This window comes from Temnothorax nylanderi, unplaced genomic scaffold (genome assembly GCF_030848795.1).
Source record: "Temnothorax nylanderi isolate EJ_2023f unplaced genomic scaffold, tnyl_v1.0 TNYL_tig0050_pilon, whole genome shotgun sequence".
Lineage (NCBI taxonomy): Eukaryota > Metazoa > Arthropoda > Insecta > Hymenoptera > Formicidae > Temnothorax > Temnothorax nylanderi.
This window is the reverse complement of record NW_027249112.1, coordinates 194,043-208,136: the sequence shown is the minus strand read 5'-3', so window position 1 is coordinate 208,136 and position 14,094 is coordinate 194,043. Positions and strand designations below refer to the sequence as shown.

At 42.1% G+C, this 14,094-nt stretch overlaps 1 protein-coding gene across 4 annotated transcripts in view; it reads left to right on the top strand.

Annotated features, from left to right (window-relative positions):
- The first annotated feature begins 1,743 nt into the window (after positions 1-1,743).
- Positions 1,744-14,094, top strand: part of Rrp46 (exosome complex component Rrp46) — an 88,043-nt gene continuing 75,692 nt past the window's right edge. The window contains exons 1-6 of one of the 4 annotated variants that reach the window (XM_071706214.1): positions 1,744-1,847; positions 1,978-2,190; positions 2,280-2,393; positions 2,473-2,594; positions 2,675-2,818; positions 2,895-3,122. In XM_071706214.1, coding sequence (XP_071562315.1) covers positions 2,091-2,190; positions 2,280-2,393; positions 2,473-2,594; positions 2,675-2,818; positions 2,895-3,077 — 663 coding nt within the window. In that variant the 5' untranslated portion in view covers positions 1,744-1,847; positions 1,978-2,090 and the 3' untranslated portion in view covers positions 3,078-3,122. The other 3 variants (XM_071706213.1, XR_011718133.1, XM_071706212.1) reach the window with 3 other exon arrangements.

Genomic DNA, 14,094 nt, shown 5'->3' with positions numbered 1-14,094 from the left:
ACCGTACATACCTTTGCCTCGACGTCTCTGTCTCGAGCGAGCGATTCGCGCGACACATTTATTCCGACACTTGATACACTTGCAAACGCGTTCGACTATTCCGGCGGCCCGCGATTCCCGCGAACGAGGAGCAGGATTGCCAATCGCAGGAAACGAGCGCGTTCCGAATAACAAGCACCAAGCCCGGCGGCCACGGCGCGGCGGCGACGGGCGCGCGGAGCACGAACACTTCCTACCTGTGCACAATCCATCGGGTGAACGATAGCTGAGTGACTTCCGCGGGTAACGGTACTCCGAGCGTTAACGAAAACAAGCGATAAGGCCACTCACCGGCAAAAACAATCGGCCGCGCGGCGACTTTGACTATACGCTGCTGTCAGGTCGCGCCTGGTACGCCGCGGCTCAGCGTCAGCGGCCGCCGCGCCGCGCCGGCGGCTCGGAGCGGCCGAACGTGATTGGCCGCATCGGGGGGCTCGACTCGCGAGCCAATCACGTTCGTAGTCTCGCCCGACTGTGCGGCGGTAACGGCGCGCCGGGCGCGCGCAAGCGGTGCAAGTACTACGCGACACGTTCAACGTCGGTGCTCGAAACGTTGTCGCTCGCGATTCTTTTCTCGTGAACGAAAAGAAATCCGGTTACGGAGTGTTGCAAAGTGAACGTACGCCGAATATTCCGTTTCTTCTCGCGTCGACCGAAACGAGTGGGATGCCGTCGCTGGGCGAAATGAACGCCGTGCTGGACGCCGTACGTGACACCCTCCCGGCTGTGATTTAGCGAATCTCCTGCGGTGCTCTCCATGATCGGTGAGTGAATTTTACATAAGAAATAAATGTTTCGAAGTACGAGTAGTGCGATACATCCGAATCTTAACAGAGTCATTATCCCGCGTGTCGCGAGTGAGACAATAACCTCGAAATTCGCGTCCCTTGCCTCCGTTTCGATTTCTACTCGGGATAAGTGAATCGCATGGGAAAACGCATCAGTGAATAGCTTGAATCTCTCGTTACGCGCGGGAATTAATAATTAATTGAGTGATTAAAGAGAACGGTCGCGTGTTTGGCGGTCTCACTTCGCTTGTCGCGATCGCGAACAAACGCGAACGAATGCAAACGAGGGAGCTGCGAGCTTGCGATAAGCGGTATGAGATCGAGAGTGCGAATAACAAGCTGAAATGTGCGTCCACGAATATATTCCGTCTTTCGTTAAAGAACACGTAATTCGCTCGTTCATGTTTCAAAATTTTTTCTGTACGTGTGCTTTTTTGATATATTAATTGAGTATATCACACTAGTTATACATAAAAAATGCTTGCGAGCGATACTATCGTAATTAATAGATCGTGACAATCTTACTTATAGTTGATAAAGAGGAATGTTATATTTCTTCCATTTTCCCAATGATATGTAACGCGCAACGTATACAACTTTGCAGTTGATATTGAACTGTAATATTAACCAAACTGATGCAACTGCACTTTTTCAACTGAATAAAAAGAATAAGAAGTTTAGACAAGAATTATATTAATAGTCAACGAACAAAACATCGATGTTTATCGTCATTTCTTTCAAGAAATACAAGAATAAAGCAATCATTATTGTAAATGACGTCAAGTATACTCTTACTAAATGTATATAACATAGGACAGAGGCTGCAGTCCACTTGACGCTACAAATTCTTTCATTGAAAGAAGGGAGAAGAGGAATGCTTCGAAGCATTTGTAACGTCAAGTGGACCGCAGCCAGAATCGTATATGTATGTATGTTACCCTCCGGAAATATCCATGGCTATGTAGTTCAATGCAGGTTTTGTGCACGTAGAGGCGCCAGTGGACAGGTTGCATTTGAAACGTGAGTATGTCTTTCAGTCAGACTTCTCTCTGCTATTATTGAAAATAAACTGTCTTATTGTTGATGACGTCTCGTGTTCAACAAAATTTGTATTCCTAATCTCTTACATTGTTATCTTGCCAAGCGCCAGATAGGAGCAGGGTTGAAGACGCCTTTCTACTCCATAGCCAGTTGGAGTAACCTAACCAAAAAGAAGTTATCTTGCCAATTATTGCAGTAGAGAATCTGTATAATCTAGGCGAAATGACAGAAGAAGCTACTGAAATTGATTGTATACTACGACCAATAAATTGCGAAATTAATTTACTATCAAGGTCTGATGGCTCTACAATGTTTATGCAAGGTATAAAATGATTATTATAAATCAAACATACAAAGAACATTATAAACAATATTTTGTTAGTATAATATTTTAATTTTTCTCTCACGTAGGTGATACAACAATTATCGCGGGTGTAAATGGACCCTTAGAAGCGAGAAGCCAAAAAATGGCATATGACAGAGTTTCTATTGAAGTTACACATACGCCTCTTAAAGGACCAGCGAGTGAGTTTGTCAGAAATAAAATTATTACAAACTATCGGCATTGCGTTGGATCTGTATGGTTGTTTATCAATTATTTTAGAGGTGGATGACAGACTAATTGAAACATATATAAAAGAGACTTGTGAATCTGCTATATTAGTTTCATTTCATCCTAATACTATGGTGTGCATCAATCTGCAAGAGATGCAAGATTCTGGCGGGGTAAGACTTTGCTTTGTCTATGTTAGCAAATATTTTGAATAAAAATTGAATAATATATAAGTTAACAAATAAAATTTCAGCTACTAGCTTGTGCTATTAATGCAGCGTGTTTGGCACTAATTAATTCTGGACTTTCCATGAAATACACAGTTGCAGCTGTGAGTTGCATGATAGAAAAAGAAACAGGAGAAGTAATCATGGATCCAGACAGCTCACAATTAAAAGTATTTATAAATAGTAATAAATAATAAAATTTATTTGTTTAAGAAATAATTATTTTCATAATTTATTTATTTACAGAATGCAAAAGCGGAATTTACGTTTGCATTTGACGGTATTAACAAAGATATTATATGTTGTCATAGCATTGGCCGATTTTCTCAAAGCGAGTTCTTGGCTTCTATGGATAAGTGCAGACAAGTCAGTAAATATGTGTTTGATTATTATAGAGAAGTAACAAAAAAGTATGCAAATGTAATATAACATTACAATATTATTTGGTTTTTAAATAAATCTTTTTTTATCTTCTCCTGGATTAATGAAATCTTGAACATATGTACCAACGAGATACTATTACAAAATGGGTAGAGTTTTATGATTATCAGTGGGGTTCCATAGGCCCGAAGATAATTAAGAAGTATTAATATTATCAATTGTCGATATAAACTTTTCGATTATTAACGTAAATATTTGAATAATTAATTTAATTTTAAATTCGTGATTTTTTAAATTATTATAATCAAGATAATAAATTTTAAAATTCGTATTATAAGCTAACAATGTAAATTTTACACAGTCACACACATTTCTATAAGATTATTTGGTCTTTATCTTATGACATGAATCAATATATATACATATATAACTGAAACAACTTTTTATTCAGTTGCAAAAGTGTATGTTGTATCAGTTCGGTTGATATTACAGTTCAATATCAACTGTAAAGGCTGCGGTCCACTTGACGCTACAAATGCTTTGGAGCGTTCTTCTTCTCCTTCTTTCTTCATTGAAAGAAAAGAGAAGAGGAATGCTTCGAAGCATTTGTAGCGTCAAGTGGACCGCAGCCAAAGTCGTGTATGCACCGTGCGTTACATATCATTGGAAAAATGGAAGAAATATAACATTCTTCTTTATCAACTGTAAGTAATATTGTATTATCGTAACACTGAAGCCTAAATTTTACGCTCATATTATGTTTAATTAAAAGAAAATGTATTTCAATTAATATTTATTACTATTCTTAATTAAAGAAGAAAATATTTCTTCTTAGTTTCCATCGATCATGGATCGATCTGCGCTTGAGTTTCTAGTTGTTACCAAAAGAGGATGCAACATGCTTCCTGATTTCTGCTGCCCTCTGATGTATCATACTCTTCTTTGCTAATTGTGAATTTGAAAGTTATTGAAATGTACTAGAATTGTAGTAATTTTCTAGCCCATCATAATTCTAAAGTAATTCATATTTACAATATCAAGTTTTCAAACTTTTTATCAAATGTTTTGAACGATAAAAAAATGAACATATATTTCAGAGTAAAATATATCTTTTAAGTATATATCGAGGTATATACTAATAGAATCTATCTTATTAAGAAAATTAAAATATTGTTAACTCAACTAAAATATTAACATTAACAAAGCAATAAATTTAAGAAATGATATACGTTACAAGCAAAAGTTCAATGGCATTTAATTAATATTTATTATAAAAATGAATATATTAAGTTCTAGTGTATATAATACTCTTTTCTTCTAAGAAATCTTTATTTATTATCATTATATGTGATATTTCTAGCACATAGATTTTGATAACTTATTTATTATAATTATTTAAATACGTTGCCAATGATATTTAACCGTAAAGACAAATAATTAATGATAAATTGTTATAAATCAACTCAATTTGGTTGCTAATATAAAGTAATATAATAGCCCAAACTTCTCTCTCTCTCTCTCTCTCTCTCTCTCTCTCTCTCTCTCTCTCTCTCTCTTTCTCTCTCTCTCTCTCTCTCTCTCTCTCTCTCTCTCTCTCTCTCTCTCTCCTTTTTTTCTCTTTGTTTGATATAATTAAAAAGAAACACTTAGTTTTATGCAAATAGCGGTATACTTTAACATTACTTGATTTTGTTTGTGTGTGTGTGTGTGTACTTTATTATCGAGAAGCTTGCAATCTCTCGAAAATGAATACACTGAAAATGCAACTTGTATTCAGCGTGCGTTCGGTTCTGGCACGTTTAAAGAGGAGCGGATATCTGTCGGTAGAGCCACGCCTGGTCGCCAATCACAGGCTGTACCTACCATCGACGTGTACCCTTTGTGTCCTCCGGACCCTTTTAGTCCTTCTTTCTGGCTCTCAAGAATCCAAAGATTTAGTATGGAGGGGGAGCATCTCTGGACGTCCATTAAGTACAGAAATGAGCCTTCCAAGAGAAAGAGAGAGAAAGAACGCTTCGAACGGGTCGGACCAGATCCTCTCCGACCGGGCCCCAAGACCAAGGGAGACCTGAGGCGGAGTGAGATGGGGAAAGTGAGAAAGCACGAAAGAGTGAAAGAGCAACACACAGTCGAAGCCGGGTCAGACCGGGCCGCGTTTAGCTGAGGTCGCCTCGGGCCCCCAGACCATTAACAAGGAGCGGAGCAATTTATGGACCGGCTCGCTCATTTCCACTTTATTATTATTTTCTCATCTCATAGATGGTCTTCAGTGTCGTTTTGTTCTGCCCCCTCTGCTGCTCGTCCAGCAGCTTCTCTTCTTCCCCGCCCTTCTCTCTCCATGTTTCTCTCTTTCTCTCGTGAAATTAATACCCACAGCTGAACTGGGAGAGCCACCGGCGAGCCGCGGCGACTCGGCGATGAGCTCAGAGAGGGTACCTTTGGATGGGCAAAAAATTGCGGAACGCGAAATATTATTGCGCCGCACCGCCTCCTCCTACCACTCAACCTTACATTGATAATAACTTCGACTCGAGCTCATTGGCCCGACATTGTATCCGGAAGTACATGCGCGTCATTCTAATTATACCTATATCACACAACGCGGTCTTGAAGCTAATAAGCTTACGAATATGACAAAGCGTAATATTATGTAGCAAATGAATCAGACCTAATCACGTCATGCCCGATGAAATAATCATCTGACAGTATTAATTAAGTTTAAATGCAAGAAATAAGTTTTAGAAAATGCTATCAGATTATTCAACAAATAAAATATGCGAACAATAAAGTTACATTATAAATCTATCTAAACGTGGGATTACGATTGCAATTCATATAATAGCGAGAACATGAGATTCATCGACGCGATTCTGCCTTGTTGAAAATTATATATTGGATCTAGATATACTAATATACTTAATCTTCCTAAAACCATAATTCCACATTTCATTTATGCTTTCGTTAAGTTTTACATTTATAAAAAATATTCCAATGGTAGAGATTGTGTGAAAATGATATTATTATTTTGCTGATTTTGATATCTCTCCTTGCTAAACAAACATAAAAGTTGGGAAATTTAATAAGAAGCGAATATTTTTACACAGCATTCAAAAGTTTAATTTCGAAAAACTTTCTTTTTATCTGTTATTGCTAACTACATTCTTCGAAATAAATCTCTGCTGTCGATATTTGTCTTCCAATATCAATAATGAATACAATGTCGATATCTTTCCTTCCATGTAATATTCCTACGTTTCGCCTGATATAAGCTCGCGTGACGCAATATTGCCGTATGCTAGTCGGACCGATAAATCCTCGGTGCGCGAGTTAATTTTAAACGGTCACGACTTCCAACCGCGATGACAACACATACGGTGACCTGGCGGCCTCCCTTCTTCTCCGTGCAGAAGGTCCTCGCCTCGCTACCCTCCTATCCCCGGTTAAAAGCTCTCGGATGAGCTCTCCATTTTACGACCCGCCTATAGGATTTGAACATGCGTCTCAGTGCAAAATAGCCGCCTTTCGCTACCTCCGCTCGAGAAGGTGGGCCCGTCCAGACCCCTTTAGTTTCATTTCTCCCCTTCCATCTGAACGCTCATCGTTCTGGCTCTCTAAGCCGGTGCTCGCCCATTGGCGCGAGGGTAGTTGTTATGAAATTAGCATGAACGATCGAGTTAAAGCCGCGAAGGTAATCGCTCCGAGGGCACTGCGCAAGGGATTGGACACGCCAGCGTGGACCGGACCCTTTATCCAATGCCGCCGATAGTAAGGCCCAAACACTGCCTTCGCCACATCCGATTGGCTCGAGACGATTTACGATCGTTTTGCCTCGAATGTCTCCGGTCTTCGTCCGCGCGATGAAGGTGATCGTGGTTCTTGCAATTAAGAATCGCGATGTCTTAATGAACGTTTAAGCATTTAGCAGTTCGTATCAATGACCGTACCATGATTTTGATTCCTTCAAATTTGTCTCTTCTCATTTTTCAATCGATCATAATACTGATATTAAAAATATTGATACTAATAATATCCATACTAAAAATACAAAAGAATATTATGGCATTTAATAAATTAAGGAAACATAATAATCTTTCTAGTCTTATTTATTCAAATATTTTATTATTATAAAAAGGAGAGAATATATACGTATATGTGTAATTATTTTTATTAAGTTTATACAACAGTTTGAAATTATGTCACATACTTATTAGACATTTAATCAATTAATTCGTGAACGTAGATGTGCAATTAAAATTGGACAGACCGAGGGACAGACTGAAAAGCTCGCGTAATGCTAAAACTATGTGAAATCAAAATCGGCTGGTAATATTAAAAAGTGACGAGAAAACAAACGTGCGCCAAGTCGAAGGCAAAAGTCACTTGACGCGTGACATGACTGGAAGTGACAGCCGCCGCGTGTAGGACAAGAATCGTACGTCGAGGAACTGACATCGGAGGGATCGTGGACCTCATCTCTGTCGGTCAAGGGCTCAGGTGCAGGCTTCTCGCGTTGGGAATGACGAATCCTCGTCACTCGTCTCGTTCGCTGAATTTATCACGGTCCTACTCCGGAATACCAACGTGCTATTTTGGACATGTGATCGTGTGAATACGTTTTATTAGCGACGATTATTATTATCAGCGTGATTAAAGCTTTCTAATAAGCTTTTCTCTTGTAATAAATAGAATAAATTGTTAATAACGAGAGTTTTCCGCCGGCTTTTTATAAAATATTTATTTTTGAAATATTTCAGACATCCGTGGTTGCGTTTTTAGTCAACGAGATAGAACAATGGCAGCCGGTTTATGTTCGACAAGAATTGCACTTTCGTCAATATATATGACTCGAAAATGAGAGCTTCGGACAAATTTTGGACGAATAAGAAAACAGTTAAATGATATTTCGATATGCTTGTGCAAAAACCAGTGTAATTGGTCGACGGTGTCGATAAGCGGAAAAGCTTAGGATGATCGTAATAAAAGAAAGGGCAACGAACCATCGCACGAGCACAAGTATCCCGTGGCGCGACGTTGTCCGATCAGATCGCCGAGTAAGATTGATGGTTTCTTAATAACCGAGAAAAACCGGCAAAACGATCTGTTCACCGCGACACCGCGGGTGGTCAACAGTAAGAATTACACCTGGACGACATGGTTTTTCTTCACGGTCCATTCTGCCAATCCTTGCGCCCTCTCCTCCTCGAAGTCTATTAAGTTTTTTTTTCGTATCCGAAAGCATAAATTTCCAGTTATGCGTCGACGAGATGCGATCGATTTTTAAATGATGAAATCGGCTCCGTTACTAATTTGTGTCAGCATATTGTAAAGATATTAATCGTTTTATTTGATTTAATTCGATAACCATGAATCACTCGCGAAGCGAAGGGTGCAATTACGACTCCCGCGGATAAACTAATAAACGATCTAGCGCAGCGTTCTCTGCGGACGCGGTGCGCGCAATCGTCGATCTTCTTTTTCCGTGCCGAGGGAGCCTAAGGTAATAAGAAAAACAAGATCGGATTTCGGCGTCGAAACCGCCTACGTCGGCGAGCGGAGTGTGGAACGGGCGGGAGAGCGAAGTCAGTTTGGTTCTTGTCACATTCTTGTCAAGCAGGACAGCGTGCCACGTCAATCTCCTCCTCGCTACGTTCCGCCAAGGTGTCTCTCCTCTTCCTCCTCGGTATCGGCACGGCTACCGGATGCCTGCGTCCGATCGACCATGAAGAGCCGGAATAGATGGATGGACGGACAGATGGACAAGCGTTCGATGCGTCAGAGAAAAATATAACCGGCGCTCCATGACGCAGCCAAACTGCCTCATTAGTTTGGGTTTATCCGCAAAAGTGGAAGTTCTGGAATCCGTGCTATGGGGCGCCGCGCCGGCTACTTAATAGCCACCACGCTACCTCTCTTGGACTCTCTCGGCCTCGCCAGAAAACTTGTACAACTTTTTTCACACCAATGGCCTAACATCTATTGCACTCGCATACTTAGCGTAACAGTATTTAACTTCCAGCGAATCCCAATTAATGCAGAACCGTGATATTGGAATGCAGATTTGCAATTGAGATTTCTAAGCGAGAGGAAAGAATTTATATGCAACATAAAGAGATGTTCTAATATGTTAGGCGTCCTTTTAATACCATTATGTGTTATTTTTATGCGTTGTTATGGAAAGTTTACCTTATCGTAAAGAATGTTTCGTAACACGCCTAATTTAGAATCTACAAACGATCTACAAACGAAAGATAACGCCAACATACGAGTCATTATCACGCTACCAAGACACGCGTTATCTCAAGACATTATTTTTATTTATATTCTAAGATTATTCATTCGACGCGTCAGGCTATTTCGGAAATAATGCGATTGTTGCCGCTAGCGACAGTGGCAACCTGCGAATTGAACTTGAGCTCTCGAGAAAGATGGAGAGGGACCAAAGCTCACCAAAAAATACGGCAGCAACGAGGCCCAATTCATCGCGACAGCTCGTGCCATCGATCAATCCGGTAAACGGAGGATGGTACGAGACGAAGGTAGGGGGCAAAGCAGAAGAGAGAAACGATACGGAAAAGGTAGCCGCGCAACGTTGTACTCGGTGAGACATTAATTGACACGAATGAAGGTAGGGAATGAAAGAGCGAGTGATCTCTCGTCCACCGGAACGAGGAAGGTGCTCGTTACAGGGAGGACACGTAGATGCCCCGCATGCGGCAGCGGAGGTGGGAGGTGCAGGAACGAAGGCAGCAACGGGGTGGTGGCGTCCAAGTTCATCCGATCATGCCGCCGCGCCGTCGAGGCAGCAACGGCAGCAACGGAAACGACAACGTGAAGGACCGCGACGAGAAGGAGGATGAGAATGAGGAATGAGCCGACGTCCACGTAGGCGGAGCTCCCTGGCTTTGTGAATCGGTTTCGCCGCTCTCGTCGCATTGGCTGCCATCGCGTAGACTTCTGTTCCCCGGCTCTCGCAACCGATCGGCTCCCGTCACCCACGTGATCGGCCGATTGTTTCTCGTCTCGACTCGACTCGACTCCGGCCGGCGCTCTCTTTCGCTTCCTTCTCGTCGCACCGCGATCTGTTCTTCCCTTTTCTCGTCGCCGCTCTTTCCCTCTGTCCACCGTGCTTCGTTTTCTTTCTATTCCCCTCGTCCTCGGTATCCCACACTTGCGGCGAACCAAGATTTATGCGTACCGCCAGTTGAGACGTTTGCGCGAAGAGATTGAATGTGATATTGAGCAGGGTTACCATACCAGCGTGAGCGGAACGCGGCCTACTCCAGCAGATCACTCTGAAATATTTGAGTCTCTCTCGCTGTCAGAGGTTTATAGACACGCGTGTCCATAATGAGCCGACATCACGCACCAACTCGTGTCGATTAATCATGCGCGCCTCTTTCACTAAGACTATGATACTCGATTGTGTGAGAATCTAAATTCCTGCAATGCTTTCAATTTTCTCATATATAAAATAAGGACAAATTGCTGCAAATAAATTAAAGTAAAAATATCTTTTAATTTTTTTTAAATCGCATACAGTATAAACTGTTAGCTTTTATTTTCGAAAGGTCACCGTTTGCTTCGGCTTTTGTGATGCAAATAATTATCAAAATTTTATGCGCGATAACTTGTTTTCTCTTTTTCATATTTCGACATATATCTGCTGAAAAAGATACGCACAAAAGCGCGATGTATGTTTATAAATCCTCTTCAGCGAGTACTACCCCGACGGTGCTCACACGATCAACTTCGATGAAATAACACATTACCTTTGATTTTATTTTAGTTTACTACTGTAAAATTACCCCTATAGTAGCGATAATGAAACTGGGCTTGCTAATAACGGTGATCTGTCTAGTCGCCTGGTGGTTACGATGTCTTTTCTAACTTTCTAACCGGCTGGCTTCTGCGGCTTCCATGGTTTTCGTGGTTCGATTTTCAAAGCGATTTCAAATCGGTTATCATCCTTTAAATAATTTCTATGGTCAATTCGCGGCTAAATCTCGTTGATATGAACATATAAGAGCAAACTATTTTCCTCGCGAACAAGGTCTGCCATCGCGTACATCAGTTGGCCGTGTAATTTCTATCTATACAATTTGTAAGACTAAGTCAGTGATTTCATCGTCGTTGATTATGCTAAATGAAAGGTGCGTTCGCGACGGCAATATCGAGCGGCAATATTAATCCGCGATTCCTTTTAATTTTCTCAAGCGGGGCCCACCACCGCGTGTCCCGTCATCGCCAATCAATATGCTAACGAGCGATTTCATGCTGCAGCGAGGGCAAAATAAAAACTAACTAAGGTAGTGAAATCGAGCGAGACGCCTAGGGGCAGCGAGAGAGAGAGAGAGAGAGAGAGAGAAGGAGGGACAAAGAGAGGACGGCAGACACGATCGGTAATCGAAGCAGTCGTAGTCGGCGAAGAGTCGCCGCTGGGCGATTCCACCTTCCACCTTCCTTCTGGGTATCTCTTTTGAATGTGCGCCGGCCAATTAAAATAATTAGCGACGAAACGAACGAGAGCGAGTTTAGTGCACGATTATTGATACAGATAAAGAGCGAGGGAGATAGATGGACGCGAACGATGGGCGATGGGGAAACGGAGAAGCATGGAGATACGTTATTTACGATGGACTTGATTTAATAACGTCTATCGCGCGGATAGCTCGTGGCTGCAATCGAACGCGAGCCCGCCGACGTAAAAATTCGAAATAACTCGGAAGGTTGATGAGGATTTAAAGCGATTCGAGTTACTAAAACGTTGATGATTCTTTATAATGCGAAGCATATCTCTCACGGTCGGCCCGATCGAGCGTTTAAAAAATTTCGATTAGACGTTTTAATTTTCGTGAGCACTCCGCGATCGCGACATAGGGAAGCTTTGATCACTTTATGTCATTTTGTTGAAGTTGTATCCTTTTATGAGAAGAACATTATTTATGATGAATTTAACAAATGCTAAAATAACCTTTCGTGCGACCAATGCGTATCCGAAAAAAAAAGAAATATCAAAGCAAACGACGTGTTTTCGCAATACGTAGCTCGTTTAATTGCTATATTAAACGAGCTATGTTGCGGATCGCGGAATCGCAATCCAGATAATGGCATACCGATTAAATTCAATGTAGCAACGGCTAGCGGGGCGTCTACTTCAATTACTTTTTGTACTTTATCGAACTTTAATCTTTTATAGCAAAACGTTATTTACGACGGGCTTGATTTAATAACGATCCAGGCAACGTCTCTCGCGTTGCTCACGGTCAGCGCAAAATAAAGAGAATCGCCGTCCGACGGAAACTCCGGAAACAATCGTACACAATACAGCGTACACAATAGCCGGCGGCATCGTTTAATTTCTCGACTGGACTTTTCTAACGCAAGGGCGTCGGGATTAAATCCGACATAAACACATGAGAAAGGCATTCGCTTTAATTATTATCCCGTTTAATGGATTTCCACGGGTCCCGTAATATATTATTTAAAAACAACTGTACGGTGGCTGATATCACGAGACTGATAATGCCAAGGATTGAAGAGCAAAGATCAATGATCTTCGGAAGGGCTTGATTTCAAGGTATTTAGAAATTGAAACGGCAGAATCGCGAGAAGCGCTTCGAAAATTGTCCAAATAAAAAGAGTGAGTAGCACTGAAAGTCTTTTAAGCTTCATTTTGTTTTCCTTTAATCTTCGTTAGATAGCTCTTATCAAAGAGCAAACTCTCGATCGATACAATGGGTGAAAATCTTCCGCGCGCGTTGCTTCCTGTAAAAGATGGCCCGACTGTCTCGTAAATTCCGACAACGCGAGGACTCGCGCAGTCTATTACTGCTTTGGCAGGCTCTGCACTGCCCCTACACGTTTGTAGTCAGCGCCGCACAAAACCCCGACGCTATTACATTTCGACCGAGGGCCCGACGGAAGACGGTAATCGATTACGCGGAGCCCGCGCTTCCGCTCTCGACTTTATTTAGCGCGCGTTACGTAGCAACAATGCCATTTAGACGTAGGTACTATACATCTGTCGTATGCTCGAGAAGGAGCTGCAAGATAATTTTGTGATTATGTTCCCTTCGAACTTCTAGAAACAAAAATATATCTGTGGGAATGCACTTGAATAGACTTTTAAATAGAATTTCTAAAATGATGCGAATTAGTTCTCGAAGCGTGAATAAAATTTTACGACAACGTGAGAAACATCAGATGTGTCGTAACATGCCACGTTTCGTGGATTAAGAGAAATACTGGGGCCCGGGACTAGATTAGAGCGAAGCTGACAGCTAAAGCCGCCAGAATCCGACGACGTCGTTCGTAGCCGTCGTTGTCGTCATCGCCCGTCGTCGTTGCCTTCGTCGTCGCTTACCTCAGGCGAGTGCTTAGGCATTGTTCCCCCGTTGAAGGACCGCTGCCGCTCTTACGGCGAAACCTGACTCGCGTTCGGAACCGCGCGCCGGGGCGGCGTTTCATTTATTCAAAGTAAGTTATTGCGATCGGCTCGGCCACTATATTACCGGGCGAAGACTCCTCTCCTCCTTCATCCATTTCTCTTTCACCGTTTCCGTCTCCCTCTCTCGCCTGTGAACCTTCGTCTTCTCCGTTAAGAGTCGGGCTCCCGGTCTCGATTTCCAGGTAAGATATTCATCTAATTCCCCCCCCCTTCCCCATCCTCTTCCCCGCCCCCTCCTTCTCCCCCTCCCCCCCGATTAGTGGACGACCGAATGGCAATCCCGAGTGCCTGTATAAGCTTTTCAACCGTTTGGACAGTGGCCACTAACTTCTCGGCGACCAGACGATCCGTTATATTGTGCATTCATGCGAGCGAGCGATCTCTGTCTCGAAACGGAATTGCTGGATGGAGATAGATATCTGGCGCACGAGATGCGTGTTCAGTATCAATTATATCGGCTACTTGTTAATTACCCGCGGCTACGTATGTCGCCTCGCATTTATCACGGAGCTGCGGAGAGTTTAAATATATTATTGCGTTGATTAGGAATAGTGAGAGACGATTAATCACCACGGGAGATTCATTGCGGAACGATATTTCTCGAATGTAACTTTGTAA